This window comes from Macaca thibetana, chromosome 7 (assembly GCF_024542745.1).
Source record: "Macaca thibetana thibetana isolate TM-01 chromosome 7, ASM2454274v1, whole genome shotgun sequence".
Classification (NCBI taxonomy): Eukaryota; Metazoa; Chordata; class Mammalia; order Primates; family Cercopithecidae; genus Macaca; species Macaca thibetana.
The window spans coordinates 88,470,632-88,489,079 of NC_065584.1; the positions used below are offsets into that span (position 1 = coordinate 88,470,632).

General features: G+C 34.5%; 1 protein-coding gene across 1 annotated transcript; it reads right to left on the reverse strand.

Moving 5' to 3' along the window:
- Positions 1–12,607: 12,607 nt before the first annotated feature.
- LOC126959217 (olfactory receptor 4F3/4F16/4F29-like) lies at positions 12,608–13,597 on the reverse strand. Its single transcript, XM_050798148.1, has one exon. The coding sequence runs from the start codon at positions 13,595–13,597 to the stop codon at positions 12,608–12,610; it is 990 nt and encodes a 329-aa protein (XP_050654105.1).
- Positions 13,598–18,448: the final 4,851 nt, after the last annotated feature.

Here is an 18,448-nt window from a genome sequence, read left to right on the forward strand (position 1 = left end):
AAATAAAGGTGCTCTGTCTGCATGTCAAGAAATAGAATAAAGCCCAGAACGAAAGCAAATCAGATTCTATTCCCACTTACAAGATTGCCTCATAGCCATGCTAACTCCCTTTTTTGGATTTCAACTTTAGATAGCAATGAGGTCTTTAAAAAAAAAAAAAAAAAAAAGATTTTGCCCATTCAGTATGACATTGGCTGTGGGTTTGTCATAAATAGCTTTTATTATTTTGAGGTACGTTCCATCAATACCGAATTTATTGAGCGTTTTTAGCATGAAGGGCTGTTGAATTTTGTCAAAAGCCTTTTCTGCATCTATTGAGATAATCATGTGGTTCTTGTCTTTGGTTCTGTTTATATGCTGGATTATGTTTATTGATTTGCGAGAGAAACAAGAAATGGGGAAAGGAGTCCCTATTTAATAAATGGTGCTGGGAAAATTGGCTAGCCATAAGTAGAAAGCTGAAACTGGATCCTTTCCTTACTCCTTATACGAAAATTAATTCAAGATGGATTAGAGACTTAAATGTTAGACCTAATACCATAAAAACCCTAGAGGAAAACCTAGGTAGTACCATTCAGGACATAGGCATGGGCAAAGACTTCATGTCTAAAACACCAAAAGCAACGGCAGCAGAAGCCAAAATTGACAAATGGGATCTCATTAAACTAAAGAGCTTCTGCACAGCAAAAGAAACTACCATCAGAGTGAACAGGCAATCTACAGAATGGGAGAAAATTTTTGCAATCTACAGCAATCTACTCATCTGACAAAGGGCTAATATCCAGAACCTACAAAGAACTCAAACAAATTTACAAGAAAAAAACAAACAACTCCATCAAAAAGTGGGCAAAGGATATGAACAGACATTTCTCAAAAGAAGACATTCATACAGCCAACAGACACATGAAAAAATGCTCATCATCACTGGCCATCAAAGAAATGCAAATCAAAACCACAATGAGATACCATCTCACACCAGTTAGAATGGCAATCATTAAAAAGTCAGGAAACAACAGGTGCTGGAGAGGATGTGGAGAAATAGGAACACTTTTACACTGTTGGTGGGATTGTAAACTAGTTCAACCATTATGGAAAACAGTATGGCGATTCCTCAAGGATCTAGAACTAGATGTACCATATGACCCAGCCATCCCATTACTGGGTATATACCCAAAGGATTATAAATCATGCTGCTATAAAGACACATGCACACGTATGTTTATTGCGGCACTATTCACAATAGCAAAGACTTGGAATCAACCGAAATGTCCATCAGTGACAGACTGGATTAAGAAAATGTGGCACATATACACCATGGAATACTATGCAGCCATAAAAAAGGATGAGTTTGTGTCCTTTGTAGGGACATGGATGCAGCTGGAAACCATCATTCTTAGCAAACTATCACAAGAACAGAAAACCAAACACCACATGTTCTCACTCATAGGTGGGAACTGAACAATGAGATCACTTGGACTCCGGAAGGGGAACATCACACACCGGGGCCTATCATGGGGAGGGGGGAGGGGGGAGGGATTACATTGGGAGTTATACCTGATGTAAATGAGGAGTTGATGGGTGCTGACGAGTTGATGGGTGCAGCACACCAACATGGCACAAGTATACATATGTAACAAACCTGCACATTATGCACATGTACCCTAGAACTTAAAGTATAATAATAATAAAAAATTAATTAATTAATTTTAAAAAAAAGAAAGAAAGAAAGAAAAGTAATTTTAGATTCTGATTTGATGTCCTTCTTCTTCTCATTTGTATTGATTCTTGCTCATTAAGCTCAACCGAAGCTGCTTCCTTTGTACAAGGTATATTTAATTAATTTCTATACAAAACAAACCTGTCATCAGAAACATCTATTCAGTACCAACCCTTGGGGACTTGACTGTAAGCCAATGCCCCTAAGCCATTTCTATATTTGCCACCAATGTACTTATTTAAAGACCAAAGGTGTGTCTATTTCCAAAGATTTAACCACATTCAACTGTGGTTAGAACTACCATTGCTTCATGCACAAACTATAAAAATGTTATTACTGTGAAAGATATGGCTAATTGGCACACAGGTAGTACTGACCAAATGATACTGCGGAGACTTGGGATCACCAATATAAGTTCATTTATCCAAGGGAATTGTCACCCAGAATCCTGGCAAGCCAACAGGGAAAGCTATAAATAAATCGCAAACGGAGGGAAAAAGAGATCAAAAACATAAGACTAATATAAAAGACCTAAAGCACATAAGTAATAATGTAAATCTAAGTAACATCATACTCTGAAACCTAAAACAGATTATTCTTTTTTTTCAAATATCCACGGAGACCATATATGTGACCATATATTATACCACCAGAAATCTCAACAATTGGAAATAGTACAAATAACATACTCTAATCACAATCTAAGAAAACTTGAATTTAATTTAAAAAGAGGAATAGAGGGGAAGAAATCTCAAACATGAAATAACTGTTCATAGATATATAAAAAGTAAAAATAAAAGCTATAAAAAATCCTTGTAAAAACTGAGAAAACTTGAAAATGAACTGTGTGTCAGATGGTGTTAGTGACTTCGTATGCGTTTTGTTAGACAAAATAATAATTTTTAAGATATTTGTAATTATACAAGATTGGAGAAAATGTTCATCAATGAAGAATTAGCTCAATAAATTATAGAATATATAACAAAATAATTTGAAACAATAAGAAAAGCTTGGGAAAGCTCTCTTTCTACAGATATGAAATGCCTCTTAACAGCAGGAAATCATTTATATTTTTTAAAATGAAAGGACAAGACATAATATTTTATATATGCACAAGCAATCGAATATAAAGAATAAAAAAGAAAAAATAACAATGCTTACCTCTGGGAAAGGAACTGGATATCTAAATAACCTCTTATAATTTTTGAATAGAAAATTTTTATCTATCAATTTTTATTTTAAAAATACAAAGAAAGAATACTCCAAAGAGTTTATTTTATGAAGTCATCCTCTCTAGTTAGTGCCAGAGCACTAGTATTTGAATTTAATATTTCCTCCAAACCTTTGGAGGACAGTTAGGGATGGGAGGAAACTCCAGAAAATCTGAGATTTAAGCATAAAATTTTAAAGTGGGAAACACTTTGGAAAAGAGACACATAAAAAAGCAAGAATTAAAAGAAAAATACGAAGATGTGAATTTTCCCTAGGTTAATCTCTAAACTTAGCACCATTCCATTAAAGTATCATCCAGTTTCATTGAGGCGCTAAATTGATTATAAATTTCATTTGAAAGAACAAGTAAGAGCTGTGAAAACCTGAAAAGGGAGTTCAATGGAGTGGAAGAGGAGGAAGGAAGCCTTAACAGATAATAAAATATTTTAAAGACTCCTACAATGTTTTTTTAAAATTACAGGAATAAACAAATGGATTACTGGCACCAAATAGACAATGAAATATCCCAAATTGCCAGTGGAAATGTAGTATTCAATAAAGACAACCTCTCATATCAGTTGATATGGACATTTTAATAAATGACCTAAGGAGCTAGAGAACTATGTGTAGAAAAGGTTAAATTAAACCAACTTCTGGCACTATACCAAAATAAATTCCAAAGGATGCAGAAGTCTAAAGACTTTTTAAATGAACAAACAGGAATTAGAAGAAACCTAAGTAAATTCCTCTATAATCTGCAAGTAGAGAAAATATTTCTAACTCTAATTCAAAATCCAGACAGAAGACAATGGAGATGTATCCTAAAAATATTGTAAAGAAGGAAAAATGTGGCAATTAAAATTTATTTACATAGCAAAAATCTTTCAAAATTGAAAGCAAGCTCTCAGTTCAAAATAAAATTAAACTAGAAATCCACAAAAGAAAGATAGCTGGAAATTTTAAAACAGTTGGAGTTTAAACACACACTTCTAAATAACACAAGTGTCAAAGGAGAAATCTCAAGAGAAACTTAAAAATATTTTAAATGAAATGAAAATGAAAATACAATGTATTAAAATTTGTGGGATGTGGCAAAAGGCATGCTTAGAGGGAAATTTATTGGTCTTAATGCATATAGTAGAAAAAGAAGCTTTAAACTCAATAATCCAAGCTTCAACTTAGGACACTAGAAGATGAGTAAATTAAATACAAAGTAAGCAGGAAAAGGAAATAACAAAAATTAGAGTAGAAATTAATACAATTGAAAACAGAAAACCAATACAAAAAATCAAGGGACAATTGTGTCCTCAAATTACACAAATGTGCTGGGCGTGGTGGCTCACACCTGTAATCCCAACACTTTGGGAGGCTGAGGCAGGTGGATCACCTGAGATCAGGAGTTCGAGAGCAGCCTGCCCAACATGGTGAAACCCCGATTCTGCAAAACTACAAAAATAGCTGGGCGAGGTGGCCCATGTCTCTGGTCCCAGCTACTGAAAAGACTGAGGCAGGAGAGTCGCTTGAACCTGGGAGGTGGAGGTTGCAGTGAACCAAGATCATGCCACCACACTCCAGCCTGTGTGATAGAGTGAGACTCTGTCTCAAAAACAAACAAACAAAAAAGTAGATAAATGCTACATTAATGTTTGAGTGGTAAGATTCTGTTTTGAAGTCCGAAGTTTGCAGATACGCCTATAGTTTATTTGGAGTTTACTACTTTCTTTTTCTGTATCTTTAATGTAATAACTTAAATTACTACATATTTTACGATTTTTCTGTATTTTGTAAGAAATTTGCATTTTGATTTGATGTAACAAAGGTTTTAATGTAATTTATGTTAGATTTTTGCATTTTTTCATTACTGTTACACTTTAACCTGACCAAATGACTGAATCTTATGTCATGGTATTAGTATGGTGAATAATCATGTGGAATGTTTTGAGACAGAGTACTATATTTGTGAATATAATTTTATGGCTTTTTTACTTAGTAAAAATCTTTCCATCAGTGTGGGAAACCGAGAAATTGCTTTCTGCTGTATAATCTGCCATTCATTGTAGATTAAAGCTTATTTTTCTGTGAAAAAAACTTATTCAATAAAATACTATTCTTTAAAATGAAAAAAAAATCAACAAAACCAAAAGCTGGTTTTTTTAAAGCATCAATAAAATCAGTAAGACTCTAGTTATGTTAACTAAGAAAAAACAAGAAAGGATACAAATTAATAATATCAGAAATGAAAGAAAAAACTACTATAGATCCTGCAGACATTAAAAAAATTAAGAAATACTATAAAATAACTCTATGCCCACAACTTGGATAACCTGGATGAAATGAACCAATTCCTTCAAAGATACAATCTACAAAAACTCACACAAGAATCCGAATATGTCTATATCTATAAAAGATATTGAATCACATTTTCTTTGTCAGTCATCCATGATGGACACTTAGGTTGATTTTGCTATTGTGAATAGTGCTGTGATCAACATGCAAGTGCAGTTATCTTTTTGATTACAATGATTTCTTTTCCTTTGAGTAGTTACCAAGTAGTGGGATTTCTGGATCAAATGATACTTCTATTTTTAGGTCTTTGAGATCTCTCCATATGTTTTCCGTAGAGCTTGTACTAATTTACATTCCCATCAATAGCATATAAGCTTCCCCTTTTCTCTACATCCTTTCCAATATCTGTTATTTTTTAACTTTTTAGTAATAGCCATTCTCACTGGAGTAAAATGACAACTGTGGTTTTAATGTGCATTATCTAATGATTAGTGATGTTGAGCATTTTTTCATATGCTTCTTGACCATTTGTATGGTTTTTTGTTTGAAAAATGTCTATTCATGTCTTTTGCCCACTTTTTAATGGGTTTATTTGGTGGGAATACACACACACACACACACACACACACACACACATATATATATATAAACTCACACATATGCACACACAATGGAATACTATTCAGCCTTAAAAAATAATGAAATAATGTCTTTTGCAGCAACGTGTACGGAGCTGGAGCTGGAGACCATTATCTTAAGTGAAACAACTCAAAAACAAAGTCAAATACCATATGTTCTCACTTAAAAGTGGGAACTAAATAAGGTGTACACAACACAGAGTGTGCAATAATAGACATCAGAGTCCTGGAAGGATAGAATAGTGGAAGTGGGGTGACAGATGAGAAATTACTTAATGGGTACAATGTATATCATTTGGGTGATGGTTACACTAAAAGCTCAGAATTCACCACCATACAATATATCCATGTAGCAAAACTGCACTTGTACCCCTTAAATTTATACAAATAAAAAAAAGAAATTCAATTAATAATTAATAATCTTCCAAAACAGAAAGTGTCAGACCCAGACAGACTCACCGGTAAGTTCTACCAAACAATTAAGGAAGAAAATATACCAATGCTGTACAATCTCTTCCAAAAGATAGGTAGAAGAAATACATCTCAACTCATCCTTATAAGGCCAGCACTACCTTAATACTGAAACCAAACAAAGATATTACAAGAAAAGAAAACTACATACCAATATCTCTCATGAACAAATGTGCCAAAATTTTTAGAAAAATATTTGCAAACTGAGGCCCGGCGCAGTGGCTCATGCCAGTAATCCCAGCACTTTGAGAGGTCGAGGCGGGCGGATCACGAGGTCAGGAGATCGAGACCATCCTAGCTAACACGGTGAAACCCTATCTCTACTGAAAATACAAAAAATTAGCCGAGCGTGGTAGCGGGTGCCTGTAGTCCCAGCTACTCGGGAGGCTGAGGCAGGAGAATGGCGTGAACCCGGGAGGCAGAGCTTGCAGTGAGTGGAGATCGCGCCACTGCACTCCAGCCTGGGCGACAGAGCGAGACTCCGTCTCAAAAAAAAAAAGAAAAAGAAAAGAAAAGAAAAATATTTACAAATTGAATCCAAAGTACAGTCCTTCTTCTTTATCCATGGATTCCACAACTGTAAATTCAACCAACCTCGAATCAAAAATATTCAGAAAGAAAAACAACAAAAAATAACAATACAGCATTAAAAAGTAACACAAATTTTTTAAAAACAATAGAGTTTAATAACTATTTACATAGCACTTACATTGTATTAAGTAATATAAACAATCTAATTTAAAGTACAGTCATGTGTCGCTTAACAAGAGGGATGCATTCTGAGAAATGCATCATTAAGCAAATTCATCATTGTGTGAACTTTGTAGACTGCACTTACACAAACTAGATGATATAGCCTACTGCACACCTAAGCTATACAGTAGGGCCTATTGCTCCTAAGCCACAAACCTGTATAGCATGTTACTGTACTGAATATTGTTGGCAATTGTTAAGTATTTGCGTATCTAAACATAGAAAAGGCACCACAAAAATTCAGAATACAAGGTAAACACTTAACCATGAATGGAGCTTGCAGAGCTGGAAATTGTTCTGGGTATATCACTGAGCAAGTGGTAAGTGAATATGAAAATTCAAGACATTATACTATACTATTGCAGATTTTATAAACGCTGTACACTTAGGCTACACTAAATTTATTTTTAAAATATTTTTATTTCTTCAATAATAAATTAATTTCAGCTTACTGTAACTTTTTACTTCATAAACTTTTCCATTTCTTTTCAACTTTTTGACTTTTTTGTAATAACAGTTTAAAACACAAACACATTGTATAGCTCTGCAAAAATGTTCCTTTATATTCTTATTCTGTAAGCTTTTTATTTATTTATTTTTACTCTTCAAATTTTTTTGTTAAAAACTAAGACAAAAACACAAACATTAGCCTAAGCCTACACAGGGTCAAGATCATCAATATCACTGCCTTCCACCTCCACATCTTATCCTGCTGAAAGATCTTCAAGGACAATGACATGAATGGAGCTGTCATCTTCTATGATAACAATGCCATCTTTTGGAATACCTCCTGAAGGACCCACCTGAGGCACGTTTACAGTTAGCGGGGATTTTTTCATAAGTGGAACGAGTATAGTCTAAAATAACAATAAAAAGTATAATATAGTAAATACATAAATCAGTAAAATCATCATTTACTATTATTATCAAGTATTAGGTACTGTGCATAATTATATGTTCTATACTTTTATATGACTGATAGCATAGTAGGTTTATTTGTACCATTATCACTAAAAACAGGCGAGTAATGCATTGTACTACAATGTTACAATGGCTACATCACTAGGTGATAGAAACTTTTCAGCTCTATTATAATCTTATGGGACCACTATAATATATGCAGTTCACCGCAGACTGAAACATCATTATACAACACATGACTGTACACAGGAGGATGTGAATAGGTTATACGCAAATACTATGACATTTTATATAAGGTACTTCAGCATCTAGATTTTGGTATCCACAGGGGTCCTGGAAATAATCCTGCAAAGATACTGAGGGATAATTGTATATAAAAAGAACTATACATCATGACCAAGTGAGATTTATCCCAGCTATGCAAGTCTAGCTCAACACTCAAAAACCAATTAATGTAATCCATTAAATCAATAAGCTAAAGAAGAAAAAAACACATGATTATATCAACGGACACAGGAAAACCATTTGAGAAAAATCCAACACCCATTCATGATTTAAAAAAAAAAAGTCTCAGTAAACGCTCAGTTATTTTGAGGATATCAATAAACTCCTTTATATGGAGAAGCAAACGACCCAGAATAGCCTTCTGCAAATTTGTTTTTTAGATGTGAATATAGAATTTCACATATTTATTTTTCCTGCTCTCAATTTTTTTAATTTGATGCATCTGAGTGCTTTTGTAACTTTGTTCTGTCATCCAATCTTTTTTTCATTTTTATGTTATTCACAAATTTTCTAAGTATGCCTTCATTTTGTCATCCTGACATAGACTTATTTTTATTACATTGTTTGAGTCTTTTTGGAAAATAAATTCTCCAAATTTATTTCTTCTGCAGCAGGAAAACAAGTTTTGATACATAATCTCAGGGTATCTATCTACCTTAATGCTATTAATATAAATTGTTTCTTCATGGTTTTGATTATAACGAAATTTTCATAAAACAAGTTTTAGTTTTTCAGACATCATAAATTTTACACTACTATTACTTCATTATACAATAATCTAAATAATTTTGAAACTATTTGCCTCAAAAAAAGAAGAAACTCATATTTTTTATTCTATTAGTAAGTAATGTTCTTAACAGAAAAGCAAAATTCTTAATCTACTAGAACCAGGAGAATTCTATCTTCAAGAAAGTATTTTAGCTATTAATAACACTGTCTACTGTATCACACAGTTGATGAATTTTATTTTCTTTTAAACTTTTTCCTTAGCTGTTGCTCTTGCTAGAGCTACTAACAATCTTTAAAGAAGAAACTCATGATTGGACACGGTGGCTCGCTCATGCCTATAATCCCAGCACTTTGGGATGCTGAGGCAGGTGGATCACCTGAGGTCAGGAGCTCGAGACCAGCCTGGCCAACATGGCGAAGCCCCGTCTCTACTAAAAATACAAAAATTAGCCAAGCATGGTGGCAAGCGCCTGTAATACCAGCTACTCTGGAGGCTGAGGCAGGAGAATCACTTGGCGGAGGTTGCAGTGAGCCAAGATCGGCCACTGCACTCCAGCCTGGGTGACAGAGTAAGACTCTGTCTCAAAAAAAAAAAAAAAAAGAAGAAGAAGAAGAAACTCATATTTCTGATTCTATTCTTATCTAAGCTCAGAGACATCTACGTGCCTGTTTGTCACTGGTCCTTGATAAAAGTATTATTCAAATATGATCAAACTTTCTGTATATTTTTCTAATTTTCTTTAATAGATTTGTATTATTTTGTAATAAGAAAACTGCTCTAAAAAAGAAGAATCCTCAAAAATAGGCAAAATTCCTCTGATATACACATTTAGAACATAATTATTGAGATAATTGGGACCCCATTACATTTTATTATCATCCAATCTACATTTTACAATCTTATCTGTAAAGCTATCTTGAGAAAATTTGTCAAAAACCCAATGAAATTTTCAAGTCAGACTCAGGGTCAAAGATTATTAGGAATATGGCATCCATCTTCCTCCAGAAATTATGGCTTTCTTCAAGTCACAGAGCACTGGCAGAGAAAAATTAAAATTTAAAGATTCTTAGATCACGTTTTTTCACCTCATGATCTCTATCAGTGGTATCAGCATACATTATATGTCAGCTCAAGCTCATCCCAAAGAAATGATTTCCACAAACTCTTCTCCAGTTTTCTGCATTCTGAATGCTCTCCTAGATTGGCAGCCCTCGCACCCCAATCCCCATAGTGTTGCAATATCCTATAGCACGCAGTAAAGCTAGTTTTCAATGTTTGTCTTCCAGAGTCACAACCAGTGATCTCAACTTATTATGGGCCATATTATGCTATAATGTGTACCAGAAACATCAATTCTTGAACGTCCCCATTCATGCCAGAGAGACCAGGTTTTGGTGCTCACGATTTTACATGCTTTGTCAAAATGTGACGTCAAAATATCTAAGATTATACAAACACCAAGATTTTATCAATCCTATACAAGAAATCTGGAGAAGTAAAAGAATTCCAACCCTATACGGTAGGTGGTTTCTGAGGGCAGTCATATTATCAGGCTCACATTACAGAAGATCCCTCTGGTGGCTTTCTGGGGAAGATTCTGGGAGGAAGGGGAGGCGAGGCTCCATGCCCACAGACCGATTAGGAGGTAAGGAATAGGAGATCCTAGGCCAAGGAAATGACACTAAAAAGAAAGAGAAAGGGACAAATACAAGCAATATTAAAAAGAACAGACCAGGCCGGGAGCAGTGGCTCATGCCTCTAATCCCAGCACTTTGGGAGGCCAAGGCGGGCAGATCACGAGGTCAAGAGATCAAGACCATCCTGGCTAACACGGTGAAACCCTGTCTCTCCTAAAAATACAAAAAAATTAGCCGGGCGTGGTGGCAGATGCCTGTAGTTCCAGCTACTTGGGAGGCTGAGACAGGAGAATGGCATGAACTCGGGCGGTGGAGCTTGCAGTGAGCCGAGATTGCACCACTGCACTCCAGCCTGGGCAACAGAGTGAGACTCTGTATCAAAAAAAAAAAAAAAAAATCTCTGTGTCACCAAGATTCTAACTTTAAAAAACTGGGTGGTATCACCAATCTGGGTGAGAATGCAGAAAACTCCAGTTTCTACAGGGAAGGTGACAAGTTTCATAAAAGTTATATATGGAATTGCTCTTTCCAGTTATGTCGTCTGGAGTTCATAAAAGAAGCCAGGACTAGTGTTAAAAATATGGGAAGATATTTCAGACGCATGCAACACTTAGGATGAAAGATTTCAATGCATAAAAGCAAGGGGTACAAAACAGGAATGCCAACACATCTTTTCTCAAGTTCAAGAGGGTTTAATCTTATAGCTAAGATTCAGTGGCAAATTTGTGTGGGAGAGAGGGTGAAGATTTGTCAGTAATATTTCTTTCGGCCTTCAACATTATGCTTCCAATTCCTTACTAACAGTCTATTGCTGCCACTACAAGGATTGCTACAGGTCATTCTGGAGCTGATGAAGAGCAGGCCAGTTTCCTAAAAGGTTGTTTAATCCACACTTGAATAATAGCAGGTTCACATGACAGCCACTCCTACTTATTTGGTAACCCAGAGAAGCACTGAAATACTCTCTTTGAAGAATTATTTATACTATTTTTGAATAGTATATTCTTTGAATAATTGTGTAAATTTTATCATGTGGAAAGTTTAATGTATTTCTTAATTTACAGCTTTATATCTCTTCATTTATAGACAGTTTTGTAATATATTTTGTAATTTCTACACTTTGTATTTGCTTTTCTTTAAGACAAGGTCTCACTCTATCACCTAGGCTGGAGTGCAGTGGTGCAATCATATGTATCATTTGCTTTTTATTTAGTTATGAACCTGGTTCACATAAAATGGAAATATTTTGCATTTTTATTTATTAATAAATCAGTGTTTCTTCTTTTCGTCTCCAAAATATTTAATCCATTTATAATCATTTAATATTTATATACTTTTCAATATAAAAAATATAAAAAATAACTTGTTTAGGAAATAATTGGGATAAAAATAATTATCATGCACATTGTGTGGTAAAGCAATTTACATCTTCTGGTCTCGAAATGTTTTCTTGGTTAATAATATTAAAGTTTCCTGAGTTGTCTCTCTATGATTTTCCTCGAATTTTACCTTCCAGTTATAACTGAACAAATTAAGATGGCAAAAGCCTCAAATGCTCGGAGCTATCTAAGCAATTATCTTTACTTTGTTTTTCCCTCAGTATATAGACCCTGAGAAACTGAAAACATGAATACAGGTACACACGTGAATTAGAAGAGATAAACCTTTGAGAATCCATGCCAAGAAGAACAGCATCCAAAATTTGGTATTAATGGGAAATGTGCCCAGTATGTGAGATTTTAGCAATCACTATCACCAAAATCTTCAAAAATAAACAAGGAAGCTACATTCAGAGAGTGAATTCATTCCTCATCAATATTTTCAGGATTCTTAAAGCAAGGGTTCCCCGTGAAGAACTGACCAGATCAGAACAGAATCCGTTGAGGAGAGATTTCACAGTAGATATTGAAAACACTAACTCAACTAAAATGATTTGTGAAATGTTCAATTAAAGAGATTAATTTCCAAGAATAGTCAAGATGAATCTGAATTTTTTTGGACTGGGAGAAAAAGAATTCTGCCTGATACTGAAAGCCCTAAGAAACAGTTTCCTCATTGCTACCTTCATGTCCTTATTTCTAAATGTGTAGATGACAGGATTCATAAAAGGAGTAATAAGGGTATCAAAGATAGCTAAAAATTTATCTATAGGTAAGGTAGGAAATGGCCACACATAGACAATAATGCAAGGACCAAAGAAGAAAACCACAACAGTGATGTGAGCTGTGAGAGTGGACAGGGCCTTGGATGAACCTCCTGAAGAGTGTTTACGAACTGTGACCAGAATAAAGATGTAGGACACAATCAAGATGAAGAAAGTGCCCATGGAGATGAAACCACTGTTGGCAGTGACCAGAAACTCCAGTCTGTATGTGTCTATACACGCGAGTTTGATAAACCGAGGAAAATCACAATAAAAACTATCCATTTTGTTGGGGCCACAAAAGGGTAAGTTTACAACAAAAGCCAGTTGGGCCACAGAATGGATGAGTCCAATGGTCCAAGCAACAGCCATAAAAGAAATGCATGTTCTTAGGCTCATGATGTTCAGGTAGTGGAGGGGCTTACAGACAGCAATATACCGATCATAGGCCATGACTATGAGCAGCACCATCTCTGTACCACCAACAGTGTGAATAAAGAACATCTGAGTAATGCATCCTTTCAAGGAGATGACTTTATGTTTTCGGAAAAGGTCATAAACCATCTTTGGGGTTGCAATGCTGGAAACACCTATATCAATGAAGGAGAGATTTGCCAACAGAAAGTACATCGGGGAATGTAAGTGATGGTCTGAGATTATAGTAAGCATAATGAGAATGTTTCCCAGCATACTTGCTACAAAAAATACTGTGAAAAACAGAAAAAGGAAAATCTGAATCTCCCAAGAACTCGTGAGTCCCAACAAGAAAAATTCAGACACCACTGAGTGATTTTCTCCATTCATCAACTTCATGTGCAAGGCTGACCTTGAAGTTACCTGAAGAACGAAAGAGGAAGAAAAACATAATTTTTAAGTTGAAATTGACATTCTGGCTATGGAATAATGACATAAATGTCTACTACTCTGCTCAAGATTACAAGGTGATCTTGCCATTTTATACCGTTAGAATTTACATAGTACAAGGTTCATGGAGAGCCAGCCCTAGAATTTTTTCCACACCTAGATACTTGGTATTCTTTAATCATGTAGGCTCAAATTTAGTTTGGGCTTTACTGTATAATCAAGAAGAGAAAATATAAATAAAGTCATCTACAAACTTAAGAGAGATAAATCAGATAGTAGAGAGACTTGTGCTTCCTAATTTCTACATGGAAAAAAAATGCTACAGAATGAAAAGTGCAAACATTGGGAAAAGTTATTTATTTTTGTTGTGAAAGTTACTTATTTTGTATATATGTAGCCACCTTACTACACTTTGTAGTTTTTTACTGAAATATCTTGGGTTTTCTAGCTTGACAATCATGTCATCAGCAAAAAGGGATAACTTATTTCATTTTTTAATTTTTGTTGGTTTGATTAAAACTATATTCATTTCATTACCTCCTGATTAAGTTGGAAGTGCTATTATACTTTTCTATTCTGTTAATGGTTACTATCCATTTTCTAGTGATACAGTTCTGCACTCTTATTTTAAAATACATCAACTATTTTCCTCACCAACATGTTCTGTTTCCTTTCTACTTTGCTCAAACACCAATTAAGATGACACCTTCAAAATACTTTTCTCCCCTGTTTACTTTTCTCCTCTTTCCATTCAATTAAGTCAATTCTTCTTCATCCTTCTGGAATTACTATTGGTTTTACATATTGATTTTCTTACCTCCTGTATCTGTCCTTCCTATTTTGTTTTCTTTCATGATTTTCATCTCATTATCTTTATCCTATGTGCTTTAAGATATACATTGCACCTAATCTTCCAGCCTCAAATTTGGATTTCCAAAATAATCATCTGGCCAGGTGCAGTAGTTCATGCCTATAATCCCAGCACTTTGGGAGGCCGAGGCAGGAGGATTGCTTGAGCCCAGGAGTTTGAGACCAGTATGGGCAACATAGTGAGACCCCACCTCTACAAAAAATAAAAAGATTAACCAGGCATGATTGTACATGTCTGTTGTCCCAGCTACTTGGGAGGTAAGGTGGGAGGATCACTTGAGTCCAGGAGTGCAAGGCTATCCCAACCTGGGCAACAGACCTAGATGCTGTTTCTAAAAAAAAATAAAAAGAATTAAAAAGAAATCATCTAAGCCAAGCACAGTGGCACATGCCTGTAATCTCAGCTAGTAGGTAGGCTGAGGCAGGAGAATCACTTGAGCCTAGGAATTCAAGGCTGTAATGTACTATGATCACACCTGTGAATAGCCACTGCACTCTAGCCTGGGCAACACATAGAGACCTCATCTCAAAAAAAAAGAAAAAAAAATCATACTGTCTTTAAATTCATCTTCTGAATTGCTCTGCTCCAAAGAATCTTGTCTATGTTGCACTTGAATCTCTTTACATGCTATTATTATGTTTTATTAAAATAAGTATCTGCTTCTACCAGCAGCTCTGTATCAAAGATCAGCCTAATACTACATATATTTAATATATGCTTTATGCATATAAATTATGAGATTTGAGAAGAACATTCAGAAATATAGGCCAACTACCTGATTTCAACAACTACTCAATATATCCTGCCTAGTCTGTTATTTTGTACACTCTAATCTCTCCAGAGATGTAAATGCCATCTAAAATACAGTGGTAGGCTCCTTGTTGTGTTGTTGTAATAATTACTTGAGTTTTACAAAAGTGCCTTAAAAATCTTTGAAATAAATAAATACCACCGTATTGGGTTTGAAGTAAACTCTAATTTTCAATGACAATATTCTAACTTATTGCTTGTGATGAAGCAATTAAAGAAAAGTTGGTGAGAATTTGATATTTTTAATGATCCAAACTTAAAATTGAACTCGTCTCAAATATTTTCCATCACAATACAGGCTGACCTTGAAGACAAGTAAAATTTTCTCCACAAGATAATAAAGAATGACAATTTAAAATAAAAATTCAATCATGTTAATCTTTTCAAATCTCAATTTAGGGTATTAGATAGTTTATTTAAACCCATGTGTTTTCCTCCTTATGTTTAATAATCTGGGCAGACAGGTAATATATTTGTTAAAAATGAATAACTGGTCAAACTCCAGGGTTTAAATATGACTTAACCATTTACCCTCCCATTTTTTCCCTAACCTTAGACAACATATCTATCTCACTGTATCTAAGATACTATCAAATTGAGTAATAATAGTTCTGGCCTCAAAATTTGCTATGGGTAAAGAGCTTAGAGCAGTTTTTGACACAGCAAGAACTCAATACTGTTAGCTGTAATGACATTATTATAAACATCCTGAGTGGCACTAAATTTGTCTGGTAGTTCACTTAACTCTCAAACTTCTCCTTTTGTCATTCTCTAGTTTTTCATCATTCCTTCACTACATAAATAAGAGCGTTATTTAAGATCTTGCCTCGTTCTCCTCCTTTAATGGGCTTTCTGTTTGGTCTTATTATACCCTCCCCGTAAAACTTGACCACTATGTGAAAGGTAATACATATGGAAAGATCTAGTAGTATTGCTAGCATATAACTTCTAGTTGAATCTGAGTAAGTATATCATTCATCCCCTAATTCTTTCTAAACAATACAGTCATATTTCCCTCAGCCTACTAAGCAGGATTACCTAGATGTTTATATATTACATGCATGTGAAATTTTACATGACTACAACAAAATCCATAATTACCTCTCTAATCCCCAATGCAGCTTTTCCTCAAGATCTACTATATTATCACAAGCATCTCATCTGTCCTGCTCCTCTCAAATCTCTCATTTGTTTTCAATAACCATTACTGAAATTCCATAATTCAGGACAACTGGCTTCTCAATTTCTCCTGAATATGGCCATGAGATTACTTTTCCTAAGTAGCACTTTGATCATATAACTAGCACTGCCAAAAACTGTTCAATGGGTCTCATTACCTCTGAAAATACAAATTCCTAATCTAGAATCTACTGCTGTAATTTGGCTTTATACCATATTGCTAGTATAATCTCCCTTCATGCTCCTACTTTTCAGAAATACTTACTCCTCCTAATACTATCTTCTCCACTGCCCATCAATGACCCCCTTGCCTCCACTTTTCTAAAACTGGTCTCATGAGAATCACCAAATACCTTACAGTAACTAAATCTTAATCCTCACGATTGCTCTGCATTATTTCACACTGTTCACCATTTCCTACTGTCTGAGAAATCATGTAGATAGTGAGATATGCAAAACTTTTATCATCTTCCCCTACTGGTAATGTCTATTCCACAGGCTGAATCTAAAGAGAGTATCTCTTCAAATAAGAATTCTAACTAGATTCATTAACATAGAGAATGATAGAATCATCATTGCTTAGAGGCCAAAGAGCAGATCATACCTAAATGCACAGTGCCCAAAGTAACTTTAAATATACACAAATTACAAATCTCAAAATCTGCTTTGGCATTTTGTTGAGTGTTTCAAAATTGTTTTCTTTACTCTTTTACAAACCCTCAGACATAATCTACTAAGGACGATTATTTAGGATTATTTACTTCTGCTAAATCCTCAGTAGAGATGGAAACTACTACTATTCTCCAGATAGTGATCTTTTATACAAGTGAAATCATGCCCAAAAAATCCATCAACTAAACTTACTAGTCAATGACTCAGTCATAGAGTTATTTAACTATTTACCTCTCCTTAATTTTATGATATCCATAATAAACACTTTTCTGTTATTAATGCCATCTCCTTTCTCAACCCTTTTAAACACATTGGTTGTTCTTCTCTGATTCTCTTCACTATCTACACATCATTTAGCACATTAAGGAATGTGCTAATAAATCTTGGTGATAAAACATTAATAAGGGTCTCTCTAATTACAAATATAATCCAATTATTTCCTGAATCTTGAAGGTCATACTTCTGTTAATTCTGATCTCATATTGGGCTTTAGAAAACAATGTTATATTATAGATGTACTATATCCTCTGGAAATCAAGATATTTTGTGTTAGAATATCATTAGTCCTGATGATTAGCCCTTTCAGTTAAAAACTCATCTGAATTGAGAATGCTCCTATTCTCTCACATAATTACAACTAAGTCAATTTTCTCAAGTTCTGTCCTACCATAAATGCTGCTTGTTGCTTTTTATCCTTTTCATTAACATTTCCTCCAGGAAACAAATACCAAAATTTATACCATGGATTTGCTTTTTTCCTTACAGTTTATAGCCTTTAAAAATCTTTCATATTTTTTGTTATAAAATAGCCCATGAAGAACGTAGGAAAGGTAATACAATCCACATTTTACAGATTAGAAAATAAGGACTTGAATAGATTATATGGATTGCCTGATTTTGCACACCTAAGTATCCAATTCAAACCCAATTTTGCAATTGCTTTTTTAAAATGTAAATGATTAAAAAAGAGTATCTGAAGGAAATGTCAAAATTTTAACAGTTGCCATTTTTCTATGGAGGGACTATGGGTGTTTTTGTCCTCTTCTTCCTACTTTATTTTATAAATTTTCTACGGTACACATGCATTTCTCTTCAAAGAAAAACATTAAAGAGCAAGTTGACTTCAGATTCCAGGCATTCTTCACTATGATACTCCGTAAGTCACCAACAATCTAAAGTCAAAGATTATTTTCAGGGCAGACAGTTTTCAGAAGTATCTTTTACTATCTGAGTACTCAACAGAATTTCAGTGAAGGCAA